Source organism: Epinephelus lanceolatus, chromosome 15 (assembly GCF_041903045.1).
Source record: "Epinephelus lanceolatus isolate andai-2023 chromosome 15, ASM4190304v1, whole genome shotgun sequence".
NCBI classification, from domain to species: domain Eukaryota; kingdom Metazoa; phylum Chordata; class Actinopteri; order Perciformes; family Serranidae; genus Epinephelus; species Epinephelus lanceolatus.
Window position 1 is genome coordinate 30401994 of NC_135748.1, and position 21968 is coordinate 30423961.

At 39.7% G+C, this 21968-nt stretch overlaps 3 gene segments (V, D, J or C); 1 reads left to right on the forward strand and 2 right to left on the reverse strand.

Annotated features, from left to right (window-relative positions):
• Positions 1–21968, reverse strand: part of LOC117266944 (Ig kappa chain V-III region MOPC 63-like) — a 305866-nt gene that overhangs the window by 163987 nt on the left and 119911 nt on the right.
• The window catches only part of LOC144466973 (Ig kappa chain V-III region MOPC 63-like), a 215713-nt gene that overhangs the window by 154810 nt on the left and 38935 nt on the right, over positions 1–21968 (reverse strand). The window contains 1 exon segment of the V gene segment in view: positions 26–349. Coding sequence covers positions 26–349 — 324 coding nt within the window.
• LOC144466985 (Ig kappa chain C region, B allele-like) lies at positions 7650–19378 on the forward strand. The segment is given in 2 exon segments: positions 7650–7681; positions 18793–19378. A coding segment is annotated over 1 exon segment (312 nt).

The window sequence follows — 21968 nt, forward strand, 5'->3', positions numbered from 1 at the left end:
TGTACAGCGATAAATCACTGTGTGAACACCCAAGCACTGTTTATGTAGTGTGCACTCTGACAGTAATAAACTGCTGCATCTTCAGTCTGAACTCCACTGATGGTCAAAGTGAAGTCAGAGCTGCTTCCACTGCCACTAAACCGAGCTGGTGTTCCTGATTCACGTGTGCTCGCTAATGATATTAGGAGCTTTGGAGGCTGTCCAGATTTCTGTTGATACCAGAACATAAAATCTCCAACACTAGAGGATCTGTAAACAGGTTGGCTGGTCTTACAGGTGAGAGTGACAGTGGATCCTGGAGCAGATGTCACCACTGGAGGCTGAGTCACAGTCACCTGAGCGCTGCATCCTGCAGACAAAAACAAATCATTCATTTATCAGCAGAAATCAATGAGAGAAAAGGCAGCACATCATGTTTGAAATGTTGCTGAGTGAATGAACCTGTGAAACAGCAGCAGGCCAGCGTCCAGATGAGGATGGTGATGAGAGTCATGGTGCTTGTGCTTTCTGCTGTGTTGACTGACACATCTGAGTCCTGCAGTGTTGAACTCACAGGACTATAAACCTTCTCACTTCACTGGAGGATCAGCTGACCATGCAAAGTCTCCTCTCTATGGAAATCATTTCTCTGCTCTCAACACACTCAAGGCAACGTGGGACACAAAATCAGGAGGAATACTGCTTGGATTTACACCATCTATCATCTTAATGGAAAAGAAGAAAAGATTTATATTACAAGTGCAGTTGAGGATTTAAGGACAAGTTTGTGTTCACTGTGCTTGGTATGATATGTCTGTTTGTCTGCCTTTCATTTACTCACAGGGTTTAATGCAGATAAATTATATGTTTATATTCATTTTAACAATAGTTTGTAAATCATTATTATTTAAAATGCATCATGGGTATTTGACCATGTATTAACTGAAATAAAACTGTGAAGAAAAATGACTTTTTTTTACAAACAGACTGTAATCATTTCTCTGTCAGGTGTAGAAAAGTAAAGAAAAACTCAAGAACTAATCTTTATTTATACAATATTTTCATTCCATGTCATTAAAGAAGCCTTATAGATTCGGTAAAGTTTAATGTTCTCTCTGTAATTATAAAAATCAGAGAGTATTTTCAGTGGATAGATGCTTGTTCACAGTGCAGGAGGTTTTTGTACGGCCACTTAATGAGTTTGTATCACTGTGGGTCACTTTTGGTGGAGGAACCAAACTCGTCGTTGACTGTAAGTACCAGAGATTTTATTTCATTTAATTCAATATATAGCCAATAGAACTATTTTCAAGTATTAAATGAGACTCTGATCAAATTCAGTGTTTGTATGTTGATGATATTTTTTTGTTATTTGATCAATCTGATGAGAAATTGTAGAAACCAAAATTATCTCAGCATTTTATTCATTTACATTTAAAAAGAAAAAACAAAATAACAATTTTCTTATCTTTTTCATAGTAATATTGAATTTTTATCTCTTAAAAAATGTTTAAAAGTAACAGTTGTTCAAGTCAGACCGTGAACGCTAAAAAAAATCATAACTAGTTTTTTTTTTATTCATTAATTTGGAAAATATGTTTCTAAAAAATGAATTATGATCTGAGGTGGATTCTGTTAAACACAGAGATGTTTTTCTCAGTAAATGCAGTTTATCTTTGTGTTCACGGTTCATTCATTTTCCATGTAGTGAAAAGGAAGTGAAAGAGACAGATGACAAAGGTTTTAACTGTATTCACATGAGTGTTTCAGCTCTGTCAGTTTCAACAGAAGAAAATCATCACAGGGACGAGTTATTCACTGTCACACATTATGAAACACATATAAAGATGTCATCAATAATCATTATCAATCAAGCTTTTTAGTCTCACTTGAATCATGTGGCTGATGGTCTGATACTGAGTGATTTATGAGTGCAACAGCAGCACAAGTTATTCTGTTTGATTTGATCAAATGTAAGAAATGAGCAGGATGTGATTTTTCTTTATTACCAAGCCTTCACTCTCATTCCTTTGTCTTTTCTCCCCCCTCTCCTCCCCCCTCTCTGTCTCCTCCAGTGGGTGTGGTGCGGCCCACCCTGAGCGTCCTCCCCCCCTCCAGAGAGGAGCTGCAGCAGGACAGTGCCACACTGGTGTGTGTGGCCAGCGGGGGCTTCCCCTCAGCCTGGAGGCTGGGCTGGAAGGTGGGGGGCAGCAGCAGCTCCTCAGGGGTGTCACACAGCCTGGAGGTCCTGGGGAGGGACGGCCACTACAGCTGGAGCAGCACCCTGAGCCTCCCTGCAGACCAGTGGAGGAAGGCGGGCTCAGTGAGCTGTGAGGCCAGTCTGAATGGACAGAGCCCTGTCACTCAAAGCCTGGACCCTGACCGCTGCTCAGAGTAGAGCTTCAGCAACACTTCCTGTCTGGAAATGATGCTGCTTCTTTCATACACATCTTGATGAAGCTACACATCTCCTCTCTTCACATCTTTCTGCACTTTCACAGCTCTCTGCTCAGTGTTTTAGTCTGCATGTTGCTTTCTAATACTCATCTTCTGCATATTCTTTTTTATCTTCATTATTTTTCAACTTCAACTGAATGTTATTAGTTTCACTCCAACACAAACTATTCATTCATCACAAATGTGGCATGAACATTAAACCATCATTAAATAAAACTGTGGATTATAATGAGTCAGTGTCTTTGTGTTTCTTTTATGATATATTCATTATGACAAATACCTTCTTGATCATTGCAAGATCATAACTGATATCATACTATACCTGTTAGTACAGAAGATGGCTGCATTTTTATTACTTTGTGACACTATAATAGTATATAGTGTAATAATAGTATAGTATGGAATCGTGAATTTTTGACATGTTGAGTAATTAAATTAAAATCTATATTTCCTTTTGAACTCTGAGATTAGAGGTTTTTATGCGGCTATAGAGTCACTGTTAAACATTTTTTAAATATCAGTGTCATATTCAAACATTAATGTAACTTTCCCAGCTTCCTCATAAAGAGACTGAATGAAGTGACAAGAATATAAGTTTCAAACTGTATATGGAAGAGCGTCTGTGAGTCTGTTTCAGTTTGATTTACATTCATTGTGGTTCTGCTTGATGACTCTTGTGTTGTGTTTACTGGACCAGTTATCCTCATCACAGTCTCTTCACCAACCCTCTGCACCTGCAGCAGGCCATTTCACTTCAGTCAAACTGAAAGAGGTTTTTGTACAACGACAAATCACTGTGTGAATGTATCATCATCATGAGCACCCAGACAGTAATAATCTCCAACATCTTCAGCCTTAAAGTCACTGATGGTTAAAGTGTAGTGAGAACCAGATCTACTGCCACTGAATCGAGACGGAGTTCCAGAGAAGAGAGTTGATGCATCATATATAAGAAGTTTGGGAGCCTGTCCAGGTTTCTGAAGGTACCAACAGAGATCAGCACCAATATTTGAACTCCCTGTGGCGCTGATGGTCACAGTCCCTCCAAGACTAACAGACTTGGATTTGTCAGTCTGAGTCAGAAAATTGTTGGCAGAAGACTCTGAAATGAGAAATGAAATGTGACCTTCATTAGAAATGTTAGACAGCCAACAACATGGAGCAGCATGAATCACAATGCAAAAATAAAAAATAAAAAGGACAGAAAAAGTGTGACAATTGGAATACTTCAGTAATGTCAGATAAATTTTCAAAACGTCTCACCCTGACTCAGAAAACCCAACATGACAAGCAGAGTTATTGTCAACATCATCCTGATGCAGTTTTCAGTGTGAGTGCATGAAAACAGTTCAGACTCTCTGTGACATGAGAACTTAAAACTGTGAGGAGCAGTGATGCATTAAAGTCATGCAAAACACATCTGGGCACACCTGTCCATGTGAAACAGAGAGGGAGAGATGAGGTGGAGGAAGTAGAGGCTACATCTCCCTGTGGACTGATGAAGAACATGGTGAAACTTTTGACTCTCTGTTCCTCATCTCTCTGCTGTTTCAGAGAAGTAGGCCTACATCTTGCACAGGACCTGACATGTTGTGCATGATATGAAGTGATGCTTCTTTAACATTCACTTGTGTCCTGGTCTCATGGCCCACAAGTGTAAATGGTTACTAGGTGAGCAGCCAGATGGTGACGCTGTTTCCACGTCCAATTGGCATAATGGTCCAGTCAGACACTCTCTTACATGGATCCTGACATTAAATTCTCACACACAGAATGATACATCAGGAGAGGCAAGGTCCAAAACCAGATGCAGGAGGTTTAGGACTGACGGCAGGAGCACGTCTGCAGTCACCAACAAAATGTGTCCCTTTGCCTCCATTATAGTAAAGTGAGAGCAGTCAGTTCAAACTGGAACAGGTCCATGATGAATTGGAGGAAGAAGCTGAGGGAAAATAAAAGCAATCAAAGTGATGAGAGGAGACTCTGCTCCTGTAGACAGCTGGCTGGGAGAGAAGCTCAGTGCTGCTGGGTTAAGGAGGAGGAGGAGGAGGAGGAGGGACTTTGAAACTCAGGTAATCACAGCAGGTGCCACGCATCAGCAATTAGGGCTGTTAGCAGGGCTGCACCCCTGGGTCACCTGCAACCCAACACAACACACAGACAGAGAAAACAGTGTCAAAGGACACGACCTCTCACTGATTAAAGTGAAATCACCACAAAAGGAGAGTTACAGAAGCCTTTTAGTTCCTTTATTTCAGTAAAAGTAGCAACATCACAATGTTGAAATGCTCCAATACAAAGAAGAGTCCTTCATTCAATCTTATTCATGTCAAAGTTTAGAAGCATCAACAAAAGCAGAATTACCTCTGTCAGTGTTATATTGATATGTACAATACAACTATTATCTTATTCTATTTTTATTTATAAGGACAACACATATCAATCAACATTTCTGTAAATGCGCCAGTGTTAGCCATGCGAGCTAATTTTCAGTTGCAGTCCTATGGCAAGATGTTTTAAAGCCAATAAAAGGATGAAATTCGCATCACAAAGACATAAAGACAGCATGGACTACAGCAGGTAGAAACTGTCAAGGCAGAACAGAAGCCACAAGCAACAAGCAACAGCAGAGCATCACTACAATACAATAACACAACAACAACAAACAGACATGTAAGCAACACAAAGTAGCAACACACAGATTAGCATTACACTCAGACATGCAGAGCAGCAACAGAAAGTAAACATAGATGAAACACAATAGTCATTATGTTTGATCATTAAACAATGATAGATAGTTTTTTTTTGGCATCATTGGGCAAACATCCCATAACCTCTGAGCACACTGTAATTCAAATGGACTCAGAGAAAACTAGACTTCTGCACCTCAGCTTGGCTCTGTTGTCAGGCTTTAGAAAATCTAGCCTGTGACTGGAGACACACAAGTTGTAACACAGTGCATTATAGAGCGAGTCCATCTTTCCTGGGCGTCCATACATTTACATCAAAGTCAAAATATGGGATGGGAACCTCCAAACATCAGGCGCAAATGTGAAATGCTTCAGCTTTGGAATAGACTTGTGAAGATGTCGGATCAGAGACTCACTAAAAAGATTTTTAATTAGACACCTCCCACTGTCATCCCTCAGCTAACGAGTTAAAGTCATTATCTTATTTGAACAGCTTGTCATTTATTTTCAGGGACAGGTTAGTCTGTGATATTCAGGAGATTAGGAGTGAGATGTTTCTCATGTTTAGAGAAAAATGCTCTGTTGACATATGGTATAAACCAAAACTACCAACTTATTGTCTCATAAAGAATAGCTGCAGTGTGGAACCTTACGTGAGTCTAAACAAGAGACAAAGATCCCTGTGTGCACAGTTGCACTCAGGAACGTCACCATTAGCCTTAGAGACTGGAAGGTTTAACGCCACCCCAGAGGAGGACAGAATTTGTTTGTTGTGTCATTTAGGTGAAGCTGGGAATGAGGTTCACTTCTTGTTTTACTGTCCTGTATATGAAGACATAAGGAATATACTTTTCAGTAAGATGACCTCTAACTATGTTGATTTCTGTTGGTCAGACGATGAGGAAACATTTTGAATTTGTTTCAGAAGGGGAACCTTTTAGTGGCTGAATTTCTTTGCCAGGCCTGGGATAGAAGGCAGAGTATTCTGCCTCATTTGTAGTCTGAAAAACAGAGAGAGTTCAGTAGCACAAGACATTGTAAAGTATGCTGTTGTTGGGGACTTGAAAGCCCAGAGGCAATCCAACCTGATGTGATTTAAGCTGATTAAATTGTAAGACTAACATGGTGTCTTGAGGGTTAAAACAGGAAAATATGGTGCACTACTGTTTGTTTTAGGAGTGTTAACGTGTTTTAGCTTGTGCTTGGTGAGGTTACTGTCAGCTCTGTGTTCAGTGGTCTGTGTCAGAGTCTCTTCCTCTTCAGCAGCTGCAGTCGCTTCCTGCTGTAACAGCTCAGTGTCTCTGCAGTCTGACTGAGGGAGGTTTTTGTACCACGACAAATCACTGTGTGAACACCCAAGCACTGTTTATGCTGTGTACACTCTGACAGTAATAAACTGCTGCATCTTCAGTCTGAACTCCACTGATGGTCAAAGTGAAGTCAGAGCTGCTTCCACTGCCACTAAACCGAGCTGGTGTTCCTGATTCACGTGTGCTCGCATATCTTATTAGGAGCTTTGGTGGCTGTCCAGATTTCTGTTGATACCAGTACATAAAATCTCCAAGATAAGAGTATCTGTAAACAGCTTGGCTGGTCTTACAGGTGAGAGTGACAGTGGATCCTGGAGTAAATGTCACCACTGGAGGCTGAGTCACAGTCACCTGAGCGCTGCATCCTGCAGACAAAAACAAATCATTCATTTATCAGCAGAAATCAATGAGAGAAAAGGCAGCACATCATGTTTGAAATGTTGCTGAGTGAATGAACCTGTGAAACAGCAGCAGGCCAGCGTCCAGATGAGGATGGTGATGAGAGTCATGGTGCTTGTGCTTTCTGCTGTGTTGACTGACACATCTGAGTCCTGCAGTGTTGAACTCACAGGACTATAAACCTTCTCACTTCACTGGAGGATCAGCTGACCATGCAAAGCCTCCTCTCTATGGAAATCATTTCTCTGCTCTCAACACACTCAAGGCAACGTGGGACACAAAATCAGGAGGAATACTGCTTGGATTTACACCATCTATCATCTTAATGGAAAAGAAGAAAAGATTTATATTACAAGTGCAGTTGAGGATTTAAGGACAAGTTTGTCTTCACTGTGCTTGGTATGATATGTCTGTTTGTCTGCCTTTCATTTACTCACAGGTTTTAATGGAGATAAATTATATGTTTATATTCATTTTAATATTAGTTTGACATCATTATTATTTAAAATGCATCATGGGTATTTGACCACGTATTAACTGATATAAAACTGTGAAGAAAAATGACTTTTTTTACAAACAGACTGTAATCATTTCTCTGTCAGGTGTAGAAAAGTAAAGAAAAACTCAAGAAATAATCTTTATTTATGCAATATTTTCATTCCATGTCATTAGAAACACTTTGTAGATTTATTATAATATGATTTTCTCTGTGTAATTATAAAAATCAGAGAGTATTTTCAGTGGATAGATGCTTGTTCACAGTGCAGGAGGTTTTTGTACGGCCACTTAATGAGTTTGTATCACTGTGGGTCACTTTTGGTGGAGGAACCAAACTCGTCGTTGACTGTAAGTACCAGAGATTTTATTTCATTTAATTTAATATATAGCCGACAGAACTATTTTCAAGTATTGAATGAGACCTTGATCAAATTCAGTGTTTGTATGTTGATGATATTTTTTTGTTATTTGATCTATCTGATGAGAAATTGTAGAAACCAAAATTATCTCAGCATTTTCTTTAAATTTAAAATGAAAAACCATGAAATAACAATTTTCTTATTTTGTTTCATAGTGATATTGAATTTTTTGTCTCTAAAAAATGTTTAAAAGTAACAGTTGTTCAAATCAGAACTTGAACCCTCAAAAAATAAAATTACTAGGTTTTTTTTTTTTATTCATTAATTTGGAAATTATATTTCTAAAAATTGAATTATAATCCGATGTGGATTCTGTTAAACACAGAGATGTTTTTCTCAGTAAATGCAGTTTATCTTTGTGTTCACGGTTCAGTCATTTTCCATGTAGTGAAAAGGAAGTGAAAGAGACAGATGACAAAGGTTTTAACTGTATTCACATGAGTGTTTCAGCTCTGTCAGTTTCAACAGAAGAAAATCATCACAGGGACGAGTTATTCACTGTCACACATTATGAAACACATATGAAGATGTCATCAATAATCATTATCAATCAAGCTTTGTAGTGTCACTTGAATCATGTGGCTGATGGTCTGATTCTGAGTGATTTATGAGTGCAACAGCAGCACAAGTTATTCTGTTTGATTTGATCAAATGTAAGAAATGAGCAGGATGTGATTTTTCTTTATTACCAAGCCTTCACTCTCATTCCTTTGTCTTTTCTCCCCCCTCTCCTCCCCCCTCTCTGTCTCCTCCAGTGGGTGTGGTGCGGCCCACCCTGAGCGTCCTCCCCCCCTCCAGAGAGGAGCTGCAGCAGGACAGTGCCACACTGGTGTGTGTGGCCAGCGGGGGCTTCCCCTCAGCCTGGAGGCTGGGCTGGAAGGTGGGGGGCTGCAGCAGCTCCTCAGGGGTGTCACACAGCCTGGAGGTCCTGGGGAGGGACGGCCACTACAGCTGGAGCAGCACCCTGAGCCTCCCTGCAGACCAGTGGAGGAAGGCGGGCTCAGTGAGCTGTGAGGCCAGTCTGAATGGACAGAGCCCTGTCACTCAAAGCCTGGACCCTGACCGCTGCTCAGAGTAGAGAAACAACAGAGTCTCTGCTCAGTCAAATTCTGCTTTTACAAACAAATCCAACCTGCTGTAATTAACATGTGATCTGCTGCCATTCTGCTTTCATGTGACTTCATGTCTTTATTTCAACATTTATACATTGTTACAGTCACATGCTGTCGTCTTTGAGGTTTTGAAACAGAAATAAATATTTCATGCACTTATGTCTGGTGGTCCTTTTTTGTTCTTTCATTTCTTAAGTGTGGATGAAGTTAAAATGAATCATTGCTGGGTTTGGTTAAATATCTGCTGCTGCTTCTTTCATGGAGGAACAAAAACTGCATTGAAACCTTTTGCTGGGGAAAAGTATAGAAATCTATTATTAAAGTAAAACATGCACTGAAATAATAGAAAAAAAGCATCAGCACTTTAATTTAAAGAAATAAAGAACATTATTATCAAGAAAATCACAGCAGCATAAGATTTGTAGTCGTAGTTATGTTTGGCTGACTGACTTCAACATCACTGTTAAGAACATGAGTCAGAAATATTCTACTGAGAAAGGTTAGACAGGTATAGTGTTATAATATTAAAGCTGTACAGCAAAGAAATGACCAAGTTATCCTGGTAATATGATAATATAATAATCATTTTGTATATTACAAACTCTTCATACATGAGGACTGTCCAAATTAGTCCTTTTTACTGTGTTTGGTTGACTCATGTTTGAATTTGTAAAGAGCTGGAAGAACAGCAACCAAGCCCCTGAGTACCAACATTTCTGTCAGGATTACAGCAGCAGCTGGTGAAATCATAACAAGAACTGGGAAAAGTTTATGAGATAGAGTTAACAGGAATATTCAGGAGCTTGTTAGTTTGGGCCTAACGCCCAAAAATAGCATGTAGCTCCTCTAAACACGATGGCCTGAGAATCAAAAGCAAAATCGTTTGGGCCGAGAAATTAGAACAAAGTCGTCACTGGCTTTGGGGTAAATGGTTTCAGATCAAAACTGTTATTTAAAAAATCATGATATTGTGAATTTGGGCAAAAACACGTTGTTGCAATCGAAGGCTTGATCGTTCTGAACCAAGTTTAGTGTGATAACACAGCAACGACATGCTTGGTGAGGTTACTGTCAGCTCTGTGTTCAGTGGTCTGTGTCAGAGTCTCTTCCTCTTCAGCAGCTGCAGTCGCTTCCTGCTGTAACAGCTCAGTGTCTCTGCAGTCTGACTGAGGGAGGTTTTTGTACGACGAAAAATCACTGCGTGAACACTGGGCCACTGTGGTAACTCTGACAGTAATAAACTGCTGCATCTTCAGTCTGAACTCCACTGATGGTCAAAGTGAAGTCAGAGCTGCTTCCACTGCCACTAAACCGAGCTGGTGTTCCTGATTCACGTGTGCTCACAAATTTTATTAGGAGCTTTGGAGGCTGTCCAGATTTCTGTTGATACCAGAACATCCGATCTCCCCAACTATCTGAATAAACAGCTCGGCTGGTCTTACAGGTGAGAGTGACAGTGGATCCTGGAGTAAATGTCACCACTGGAGGCTGAGTCACAGTCACCTGAGCGCTGCATCCTGCAGACAAAAACAAATCATTCATTTATCAGCAGAAATCAATGAGAGATTACAACTGCAATACTCCAATAATGTCAGATACATTTTTAGAACCTCTCACCCTGACTCAGAAAACCCAACATGACAAGCAGAGTTATTGTCAACATCATCCTGATGCAGTTTTCAGTGTGAGTGCATGAAAACAGTTCAGACTCTCTGTGACATGAGAACTTAAAACTGTGAGGAGCAGTGATGCATTAAAGTCATGCAAAACACATTTGAGAAGGCAAACACACACCTGTCCTTGTGAAACAGAAAAAGCAGAGGTGAGTTGGAGAAACAGTTCATCATCTTGAAGATCATTCGGTCCTTCGCAGCCCATTTAGACAAGTGTGACTTTATGCTCCTTCTTTAATGGTTCTTGTCTTCATCATAAACAATCTCCTTTTCTCCAAAAATTTCTTTATTGAAGTCTCAAGCCAGACCCACTGCGGGTATTCATCTTGTGTGTTGAAGGAGGACCAGTAGGGGAGCTTACTGATGTTGCTGGCCCAGTAATAATAATCTCCTTTTCAGTTCTTTACAGTATCACATTACTCTGTCTCCTTTAACAGGTCTATAGCACCCCCTGCTGGCAAACTGTATCAACTGAGCTCACTGACGTGCCACAAACATTGATTGACTTTGAATTTCTTCAATAATTTCATGTCACTGATCACATGATCCAGGTGTTGCATTTAGAATAATGTGATGTAAACACATCTGACCTCAACATATTTGGGGCCCGCTCAGTGTTTCAGTTGATCATCCCAGCTACCTGATCTTTCTCTCTACACATCACAGCAACACCAGCACGTCTCTCCTTTCAAAAAAGGATATAAATTAATGAAAAGATCAACATCACAACATAAAGATGAAACGTAATGCACACCAAAGGTTGTAGTGAGGTTCTGATCACTGGTAGAAGACCTGCAGCTTGAAAACAAGTGTCACACACTCTGGCTCCATATGCATTTCTCTGTCATTCAGATGACACTTCAGCTCTCAGGCTTTCTCAAGACCAACAATCACACTCACACACAAGCACACTGATTGGTTATATAGGTCACACCCTGGACACACAGCTGATAGTGATTAGATCATCATGTGACACCATTAGGTTGAGCACAAAACAATCAAGAGGCCCTCAACAAATCAAAACCTTTGAACAAAACAGTTTTTAGCTACACGACATTTAAAAATGTTAAAATACACAAGTATTAAGTCGATTTCTAAAACACAAATGGCAAAAGTTTAGACATCAGCTCTAACTGAACATCAGAAACAACTTTATCTAAATATCCAGTAAGTCGAGGAACATACAGAAAACATTTCAAGTCATAATTCATAATCAGTCCATTTGGGTAACAGAGTTCTTAGACAGTGGATCCAATCATGTTCCCTCCTGGAAAGTAAAACATCCAAATGACCTCCTCTTGCAGGGATTGTTACCTTCTCAATCCAATGATGGAGGTCATGAGAAAATGGAATACTTCCTGTCAAAGAGAAATGCATATGGAGCCAGAGTGTGCTACACCTTTTTTCTTCCATCAGAATCAATACCACTCTCATATCATATGGTGAATATAAAGCTTAGTTAAAGGAGGTAAAGTTGCAGGTGTCTTATGAATTGTAATTGTACTACTGTCTGTGTAAAATGGACATAACATGATGCTGGTTCATATATTTTTGACATGGAATAGAAACAAAAGTTCACAAGAACATATAATATGTGACAATGTATTGTTGTGAATATGTAGTGTGTGCTTGGTGAGGTTACTGTCAGCTCTGTGTTCAGTGGTCTGTGTCAGAGTCTCTTCCTTTTCAGCAGCTGCAGTCGGTTCCTGCTGTAACAGGTCAGTGTCTCTGCAGTCTGACTGAGGGAGGTTTTTGTACGGTGATAAATCACTGTGTGAACACATAAGCACTGTTGATGAAGTGTGCACTCTGACAGTAATAAACTGCCGCATCTTCAGTCTGAACTCCACTGATGGTCAAAGTGAAGTCAGAGCTGCTTCCACTGCCACTAAACCGAGCTGGTGTTCCTGAATGACGTGTGCTTATAGATCTTATTAGGAGCTTTGGAGGCTGTCCAGATTTCTGTTGATACCAGTGCAAACAGTCGGCACCACCACATTGCAGATTGACAGCTCGGCTGCTCTTACAGGTGAGAGTGACAGTGGATCCTGGAGTAAATGTCACCACTGGAGGCTGAGTCACAGTCACCTGAGCGCTGCATCCTGCAGACAAAAACAAATCATTCATTTATCAGCAGAAATCAATGAGAGAAAAGGCAGCACATCATGTTTGAAATGTTGCTGAGTGAATGAACCTGTGAAACAGCAGCAGGCCAGCGTCCAGATGAGGATGGTGATGAGAGTCATGGTGTTTGTGCTTTCTGCTGTATTGACTGACACATCTGAGTCCTGCAGTGTTGAACTCACAGGACTATAAACCTTCTCACTTCACTGGAGGATCAGCTGACCATGCAAAGCCTCCTCTCTATGGAAATCATTTCTCTGCTCTCAACACACTCAAGGCAACGTGGGACACAAAATCAGGAGGAATACTGCTTGGATTTACACCATCTATCATCTTAATGGAAAAGAAGAAAAGATTTATATTACAAGTGCAGTTGAGGATTTAAGGACAAGTTTGTGTTCACTGTGCTTGCTATGATATGTCTGTTTGTCTGCCTTTCATTTACTCACAGGGTTTAATGGAGATAAATTATATGTTAATTTTCATTTTAATATTAGTTTTCAAATCATTATTATTTAAAATGCATCATGGGTATTTGACCATGTATTAACTGATATAAAACTGTGACGAAAAATGACTTTTTTTACAAACAGACTGTAATCATTTCTCTGTCAGGTGTAGAAAAGTAAAGAAAAACTCAAGAAATAATCTTTATTTATACAACATTTTCATTCCATGTCATTAAATAAGTGTTGTAGATTCAGTAAAAATTAATTGTTTCTCTGTAATTATAAAAATCAGAGAGTATTTTCAGTGGATAGATGCTTGTTCACAGTGCAGGAGGTTTTTGTACGGCCACTTAATGAGTTTGTATCACTGTGGTGGACTTTTGGTGGAGGAACCAAACTCATCGTTCACTGCAAGTACCAGAGATTTGATTTCATATAATATATAACAAATACAACTTTCATCAGAAATTTAACGAGACTCTGATTAAATTCAGCGTTTGATTGTTGTTTTTTTGTAATTTTATGAAGCTGATCTCACAATCAGAGAAGAAACTTCAAATACATAAATATTAACTTGCAAATAGTTGCATTTTAATTTACACAAAATAAGTCATTTATTATTATTTTACTATTACTGTTTTTTATTTCTATTGTTTTCATGGTAACATTGAATATTTCGCTAATGGAAAGAAAGTTAAAAAGTAACAGTCAACAGTCAAATCAGACTCTGAATGCTCAAAAATTACATTTGTGGTTACAATTTCTTCATTTATGTTAAAAATATCAAATAATTTATTGAATTATAATCTGATGTGGATTCTGTTAAACACAAAGATGTTTTTCTCAGTAAATGCAGTTTATCTTTGTGTTCACGGTTCATTCATTTTCCATGAATGAACGTGGGACACAAAATCAGGAGGAATACTGCTTGGATTTACACCATCGTTGAGTTTGTCAATCATTATTATTTAAAAGACATAATTTGTATTTGACCATGTATCCCGACTAAAAACCTTTGAAAAAAATGAAGTTGTTACAAACAGACTGTAATTGTTTGTCTGTCAGGTGTCGTCAGAAGGCAAACACACACCTCTCCTTATGAAACAGAAAAAGCAGATGCAGTGAGAGTTCATCATCTTCATCTTGAGGATCATTCAAAGCCCGTGTAGAAAACTTTGACTCTATGTTCTTTTTTCATGGTTGTCTTCTTTGAAACATTCTTCTTTTTATTTCTTCATCGTCTCACATGACTTTGTCCTCATTAACAGATCTACATCGCCCCCTGCTGGCAAACTGGACCAACACTGAACTCACCATGACCTGTTATTGATTGACTTTGATTTTCTTCATTAATTGCATTTATGTCATTCTTATTATCCAGAACAAGGTGTTACATTTAGGATAATGGGAAGATAGATATATAGTGTATTTCATTCAGAATCTGCTGAGTGACTCAGCTTTTTATCCCAACTACCTCATCTTTTTCACCAAACTTCACATCAACATCAAGACGTGTTTCCTCCTTAAATAAAGGATTAAAATGTTGAGTGATAAATTGGAGTTTGTTTGTTTGGTGTGCAACGTGGGTTGTTGTTTTGTGGTAATAATCTGTTTGAATGAGAAGATAAATATTGTAACAACAGTTGTGTTGATATAAGGATGAGTTTTAATGAGAGGTGAAGAGAGCAACATTGATGGAAAATGGAGGACAATGTGTGCAGCTCAGCATGAAGATGTGAGTCTATTCTTAATAACTGTGCTGCTGTTTGTGAAGGTGTTTGTGCTGTATTGAAACCCTCAGTCTTGGTCAGTGAAGGTCGTGGGAGACAGTTGGGCCTCAAGTCACAGTCAGATCAGTATCAGGCCTGAAGGAGGCCTCGAGGTCAGGCTGCTCCACCTCTGCTGTAGTTATGTTTCTCTGTGTTACACTCTGTATGTTCAACTGTGATTCTCCTCAGTCGAGCCTTCATTAAATACTGTGTGTAATCTATCAAAGTCTCTGGCAGTGTTTTCACTCTCACTGTTGACTGGTGTTTACCTGATAAAGCTCAAAAGAACAGTTTGAAACTGATTTTTTAAATACTTGATCAAACTTAATACCACTGTCATATTGTATAGAAACATGAAGCTAAAGCCAGCAGCCAGTTAGCTTAGCTGGAAGGAGGGGGACAAAGGGGACATGTCCCCAGGCAAGGACATCTTCAAAACTCACTATTTCATTTCTGGATTATTTGATCTGTCCAAAACTGAGGTCTCTAATGGTAACGTGGCAACATCACAAAAAAGAGGGAATTCAGAAAAATATTGTTTCTGGTCATGAAATATTTTGGCGCACAGACGTCCCCTGTAAATCCACAACACAATGAACACCATGGGATGTTGGTTTTCATAATAAACAGTTTTAAACAGATCTTGGCCTCCTCTCATTGGCTCCCTGTCAATGCAGCTCAGACTTTTAGGAGCTTCTGATGACTTACAAAATGAAATGAGCCTGCCCCTTCACATCTGTCTGATCCCCTTAAACTTTATGTTCCATCCCATGTTGTCCGCTCTCACAGCTCCTGTCTGTCCACAGAGTTAAAAGAAGGCCACAGGGTCTTTTCTTATTAATCCTCTGGAATAACCTCATGTGGACATGGAGGCGGCTGAGGCTCAGGAGGTAGAGCAGGACGTCCACTAATTGGAAGATTAGCAGTCAGGTCCTCGGCTCCTTCAGGCTGTATGTCGAAGTATCCTTGAGCAAGATACTGAACCCTATTGCAGTGTGTTAGTGTGTTAAAGCTGAGTAACAGGTGGCAACATGTACGGCTGCCTCGATCTCCAGTGTGTGAATGTGTGAACATGACATGTAGCATGTAGCCTAGTGTTCAAGTGCTTTGACTCGTCGGAAGACTAGAAAGGTGCTATACAAGTGCAGGTCCATTTACCATTGACATCAGACAGTCTGACTCTGTTGAGGCCTTTAAATCCAAACTGAAAACTCATCTTTTCACCTTAACTTTTATTAAGTTGATTATTCTTTGATTAGTTCAGGCTTGTACCTGATATCATTATCCATGCAGCAAGTTGATCTCAGTCTCAATTAATCTGTTCAGACAAGTGCAAGTTAGTGAATAAGCACAATTTGGGTGTTCACAATGTTGAAGTAAATTATTTTAATACTTATTGATGTTACTGTCTGTGAACAATGTGCATCATGTTGGTTTTCATTGCAATGTTTGTTTCACACTGTCGTTAAGGAGGAATTGATAGAAAACTGCATTCTGATTGCAGTCTGAGGCCTGATCACTCTGACCCAAAGTCAGGGTGATAATGCTGCAAGGAAAACTAGAGAAGAAGAAGTCACTGCTCCAAAGTGTAAATTGTAAAAATAATAAATTGATGTTGGAAACAAAGATCACATTGAGGCTTGTGCTTGGTGAGGTTACTGTCAGCTCTGTGTTCAGTGGTCTGTGTCAGAGTCTCTTCCTCTTCAGCAGCTGCAGTCGCTTCCTGCTGTAACAGCTCAGTGTCTCTGCAGTCTGACTGAGGGAGGTTTTTGTACGACGACAAATCACTGTGTGAACACATGAGCACTGTTGATGTAGTGGTAACTCTGACAGTAATAAACTGCTGCATCTTCAGTCTGAACTCCACTGATGGTCAAAGTGAAGTCAGAGCTGCTTCCACTGCCACTAAACCGAGCTGGTGTTCCTGATTCACGTGTGCTCACAAATTTTATTAGGAGCTTTGGAGGCTGTCCAGATTTCTGTTGATACCAGAACATAGCTTCATGTTCATTTAAATCAGAATCATAACCTGTGGCAACAGCTTGGCTGGTCTTACAGGTGAGAGTGACAGTGGATCCTGGAGTAAATGTCACCACTGGAGGCTGAGTCACAGTCACCTGAGCGCTGCATCCTGCAGACAAAAACAAATCATTCATTTATCAGCAGAAATCAATGAGAGAAAAGGCAGCACATCATGTTTGAAATGTTGCTGAGTGAATGAACCTGTGAAACAGCAGCAGGCCAGCGTCCAGATGAGGATGGTGATGAGAGTCATGGTGCTTGTGCTTTCTGCTGTGTTGACTGACACATCTGAGTCCTGCAGTGTTGAACTCACAGGACTATAAACCTTCTCACTTCACTGGAGGATCAGCTGACCATGCAAAGCATCCTCTCTATGGAAATCATTTCTCTGCTCTCAACACACTCAAGGCAACGTGGGACACAAAATCAGGAGGAATACTGCTTGGATTTACACCATCTATCATCTTAATGGAAAAGAAGAAAAGATTTATATTACAAGTGTAGTTGAGGATTTAAGGACAAGTTTGTGTTCACTGTGCTTGGTATGTTATGTCTGTTTGTCTGCCTTTCATTTACTCACAGGGTTTAATGGAGAGAAATTATATGTTTATATTCATTTTCATATTAGTTTGAAATCATTATTATTTAAAATACATCATGGGTATTTGACCATGTATTAACTGATATAAAACTGTGAAGAAAAATGACTTTTTTTTTTACAAACAGACTGTAATCATTTCTCTGTCAGGTGTAGAAAAGTGAAATAGAACTCAAGAAATAATCTTTATTTATACAATATTTTCATTCCATGTCATTAGAAACACTTTGTAGATTTATTATAATATGATTTTCTCTGTGTAATTATAAAAATCAGAGAGTATTTTCAGTGGATAGATGCTTGTTCACAGTGCAGGAGGTTTTTGTACGGCCACTTAATGAGTTTGTATCACTGTGGGTCACTTTTGGTGGAGGAACCAAACTCATCGTTCACTGGAAGTACCAGAGATTTATAATTTCTACAAATAAATATTATACCAAATTTTGCTTAAGAAATGCCATAAATTATGAAATTATGATGATTATTTTATTTTTTATGCATTTTGTGTGATTCATTGAGCTTGATTGATATCACAGTTTGAAAAAAAAATCTGCAAAGATAAATATTCTTGTTGTATCAGAGATAATTTTATGGTTAAATTTACATTACAAAACTTGAATTTCTTCATATTTGGTTTTCAATTTAACTTGTGTCAAACCAAATTTGGCTGCTCAACTTGTCTGAGGGACATTTTACTGCTCAGTAAATTAATGTGTTTTCTTATTTTGGGATTTTTATATTCACACAGTTGTTAAAATGAAATCTAATATGATGTTTAAACATATAATTGAATTTATACAGTTAAGCTGTGGTTTGTGTTCACAGTTCGTTAGTTTAAAGTGGTGAAAAGGAAGTGAAACAGACAGATGACAAAGTCTTTAACTGGACAGATGTTACATTTTGTTCCACCACAAAGTTATTTACTGTCACACATTATAAAGCTGATACAAAAGAAAATCATACAAAGTTATTCAAGATTTAAATTCCATGTACACATAATTAACGTTGCAATATATTGTCTATGATGTAGATATTTTTGATGAGTGCCACAGATGAAGATTTATTACTTTCGAAGCCAAAATGACATCAAGTTTTCTAATTTAGTTTTATTAGTCAAAGCCTCATTTCCTGTCATGTCTCAGCTCCTCTCCTCTGTCTGATCACAGTATGGTGCACACAGCTGATCCACAGCAGTGTTAACCTCTGTCATGTATCATAACTGTGTCATGTTCAGCTGTCTGTCCTACAGTGGAAGTTAATCTGCTCCTTGTGTGTCTCTGCTCTCCCCTCCAGCTGGCCCCATGGTCAGGCCCTCAGTCTCTCTGCTTCCCCCCTCCTCTGAGCAGCTCTCTGGGGGCTCGGCCACGCTGGCCTGCCTGCTGACTGGCTACTCTCCTCAGGAAGCCGTGGTGAGCTGGGAGGTGGACGGTACAGAGGTGACAGAGGGGGTCCTGAGCAGCTCAGAGGAGGAGAAGAGCGGACGCTACAGCAGCAGCAGCACCCTGAGCCTGAGCCAGGAGCGCTGGATGTTAGGAGAGCTGTACTCCTGCAAGGTCCTCCATCATGGCCACAGCCAGATCCAGTCCTTCCGCAGGAGCCAGTGTGAGGGCTAGAGGGACTGGCTGAAGCCCAGGACAGGAGCTGTGTGTGGGGGGAGCAGGAGGAACACACCTGCTGCTCTGATCAATCTGAGTTTGAATGTTTGTAGAGGAAACTAAAGCTTTGTGTGACAGAGAACAACACTGCTGTAAAGTGTTGGACAACAACAACTTAGAGAGGAATGTGTGGAGCTCAGCAGCTAGATGTGAGTGTGCTTCATAACTGTCATGTTGATGACTGATGTTTTTGCTAATAAAGCTTTCACTGATAAATAACTTCATCAAGTCTTTGGTCTTTAATCTCATGAAGAGCAGAAAGAAATGAAATGCTTTCATAACTTCATCTGATACTCCTCTCTGTGGGAAATGAAAAGCTTTGGATTCATCATGGAAATATAAATATCATTATTTTGTCTTTGTATTTGTAAGGAACTCAAAATTATATAGTGATATAAAAAAGAATACATTTTTTATCATCAACAAAACCTCAAAAACATTTGTGGTTCAAATATGTGATCAAGCAACAGTAAATGTGAACACAACGTAATGTGGTGTTGAAACATATTTTATATTTCTAAATAAGATGAATGTTTTGTGCAGCTGTCAGTAGAGACACTGTTAAATATGTTTTGATATCAGTGAGTCCAACCAGAATGTAACTTTCCCAGCTTCCTCATAAAGAGACTGAATGAAGTGACAAGAATATAAATTTCAAACTGTATATGGAAGAGCGTCTGTGAGTCTGTTTCAGTTTTATTTACATTCATTGTGGTTCTGCTTGATGACTCTTGTGTTGTGTTCACTGGACCAGTTATCCTCATCACAGTCTCTTCACCAACCCTCTGCACCTGCAGCAGGCCGTTTTCACTTCAGTCAAACCAAAGGAGGTTTTTGTACGACGACAAATCACTGTGTGAACACTCCACCACCATGGTCACCCAGACAGTAATAATCTCCAACATCTTCAGCCTTAATGTCACTGATGGTTAAAGTGTAGTGAGAACCAGATCTACTGCCACTGAATCGAGACGGAGTTCCTGATAAGCGAGTTGATGTGGTGTGTATAAGAAGTTTGGGAGCCTGTCCAGGTTTCTGAAGGTACCAACTGAGATCAGCACCAATATTTGAACTCCCTGTGGCGCTGATGGTCACAGTCCCTCCAAGACTAACAGACTTGGATTTGTCAGTCTGAGTCAGAAAATTGTTGGCAGAAGACTCTGAAATGAGAAATGAAATATAAACCTTGAGTATCAGCAGTTTAGAATATAATAAATTAGACATTAATCAAAGCCACAATGTCAGACACATTTTCAGAACCTCTCACCCTGACTCAGAAAACCCAACATGACAAGCAGAGTTATTGTCAACATCATCCTGATGCAGTTTTCAGTGTGAGTGCATGAAAACAGTTCAGACTCTCTGTGACATGAGAACTTAAAACTGTGAGGAGTAGTGATGCATTAAAGTCATGCAAAACACATCTGGGCACACCTGTCCATGTGAAACAGAGAGGGAGAGATGAGGTAGAGGAAGTAGAGGCTACATCTCCCTGTGGACTGATGAAGAACATGGAGAAACTTTTGACTCTCTGTTCCTCATCTCTCTGCTGTTTCTGTCTTTGAAAAGTTTCCACAAAGTCTTTGTGCTCATAAATAGATGCAGGCTGCCCTCTGCTGGCTGTCCAGGCTCACAACAACTTCATATTGACATGAGATTGATTTTGTATTTGGCCTGTGGCTCTTTTCCCCGTCTGTCTCTCTGTGTGTCTGTGCTGTGGGCGTGGCAACTCTCTCACTCTCCTGGGTTCCTGATTACATTCATGCAACTCACCTGCTCCCTGCTGCTCACCTGAGAACTATCCAGTAATCAACCCTGCAGTATAAAACACCAGCTCTCCTCTCCAGTCCTCACCATGTCATTATGTCTACCAGTGTGGTACAGTCACGCTTCAGACCTCTGTTGAACTGTCAGTTCAACTTAAACTCTTGCTTGTGTATTTTTTTGTGGATACTTACCCTGTGTTTTCCTCCATCATAGGATCACCTCCTGCCTGCCTGCCTGCCTGCCTGTTTGACCCTCTGCCACTCTCCCAGCCAGCCAAACCTCCAATCTTGTGTTGTTTCCCTGCCATCAGCTTCTATCGCCTGGATTTCCCTCCACAGCCACATTCATTATCCTGACAATACAGTTGTGTTCAAAATAATAGCAGTGTTTAAAAAAGTGAGTAAAGCCCAAAATCCTTATAATAGCTTTTATTTCCATACATGCAAATGCATTGGGAACACTGCACATTCTATTCCAAATCAAAACATGAATCAAATGTGTCATTACTTTAAAGAAAGTGAAGAAAAAAGGAATATTCGGTTGTTCAAAAAAATAGCAGTGTCTGTATTTTCCTTTACAAACTCACACATTTACTGTTTAACCTGAAAAATGCTTGAAGATTTAGCTTTCCAGTGAATCACTGAACTAATATTTAGTTGTATAGCCACAGTTTCTGAGAGCTGTTTCACATCTGTGTTGCATGGAGTCGACCAACTTCTGGTACCTGTGAACAGGCGTTCCAGCCCAGGACGATTGGACTGCATTCCACAATTCCTCTGCATTTCTTGGTTTTGCCTCAGAAACAGCATTTTTGATGTCACCCCACAAGTTTTCTATTGTATTAAGGTGCTGGGATTGGGCTGGCCACTCCATAACGTTAATTTTGTAGTTCTGTAACCAAGATGCTGTTTGCTTACTGGTGTGTTTGGGGTCGTTGTCTTGTTGAAACACCCATTTCAAGGGCATTTCTTCTTTGACATAAGGCAACATGACCTCTTCAACTATTCTGATGTATTCAAACTGATCCATGATCCCTGGCATGCAAGT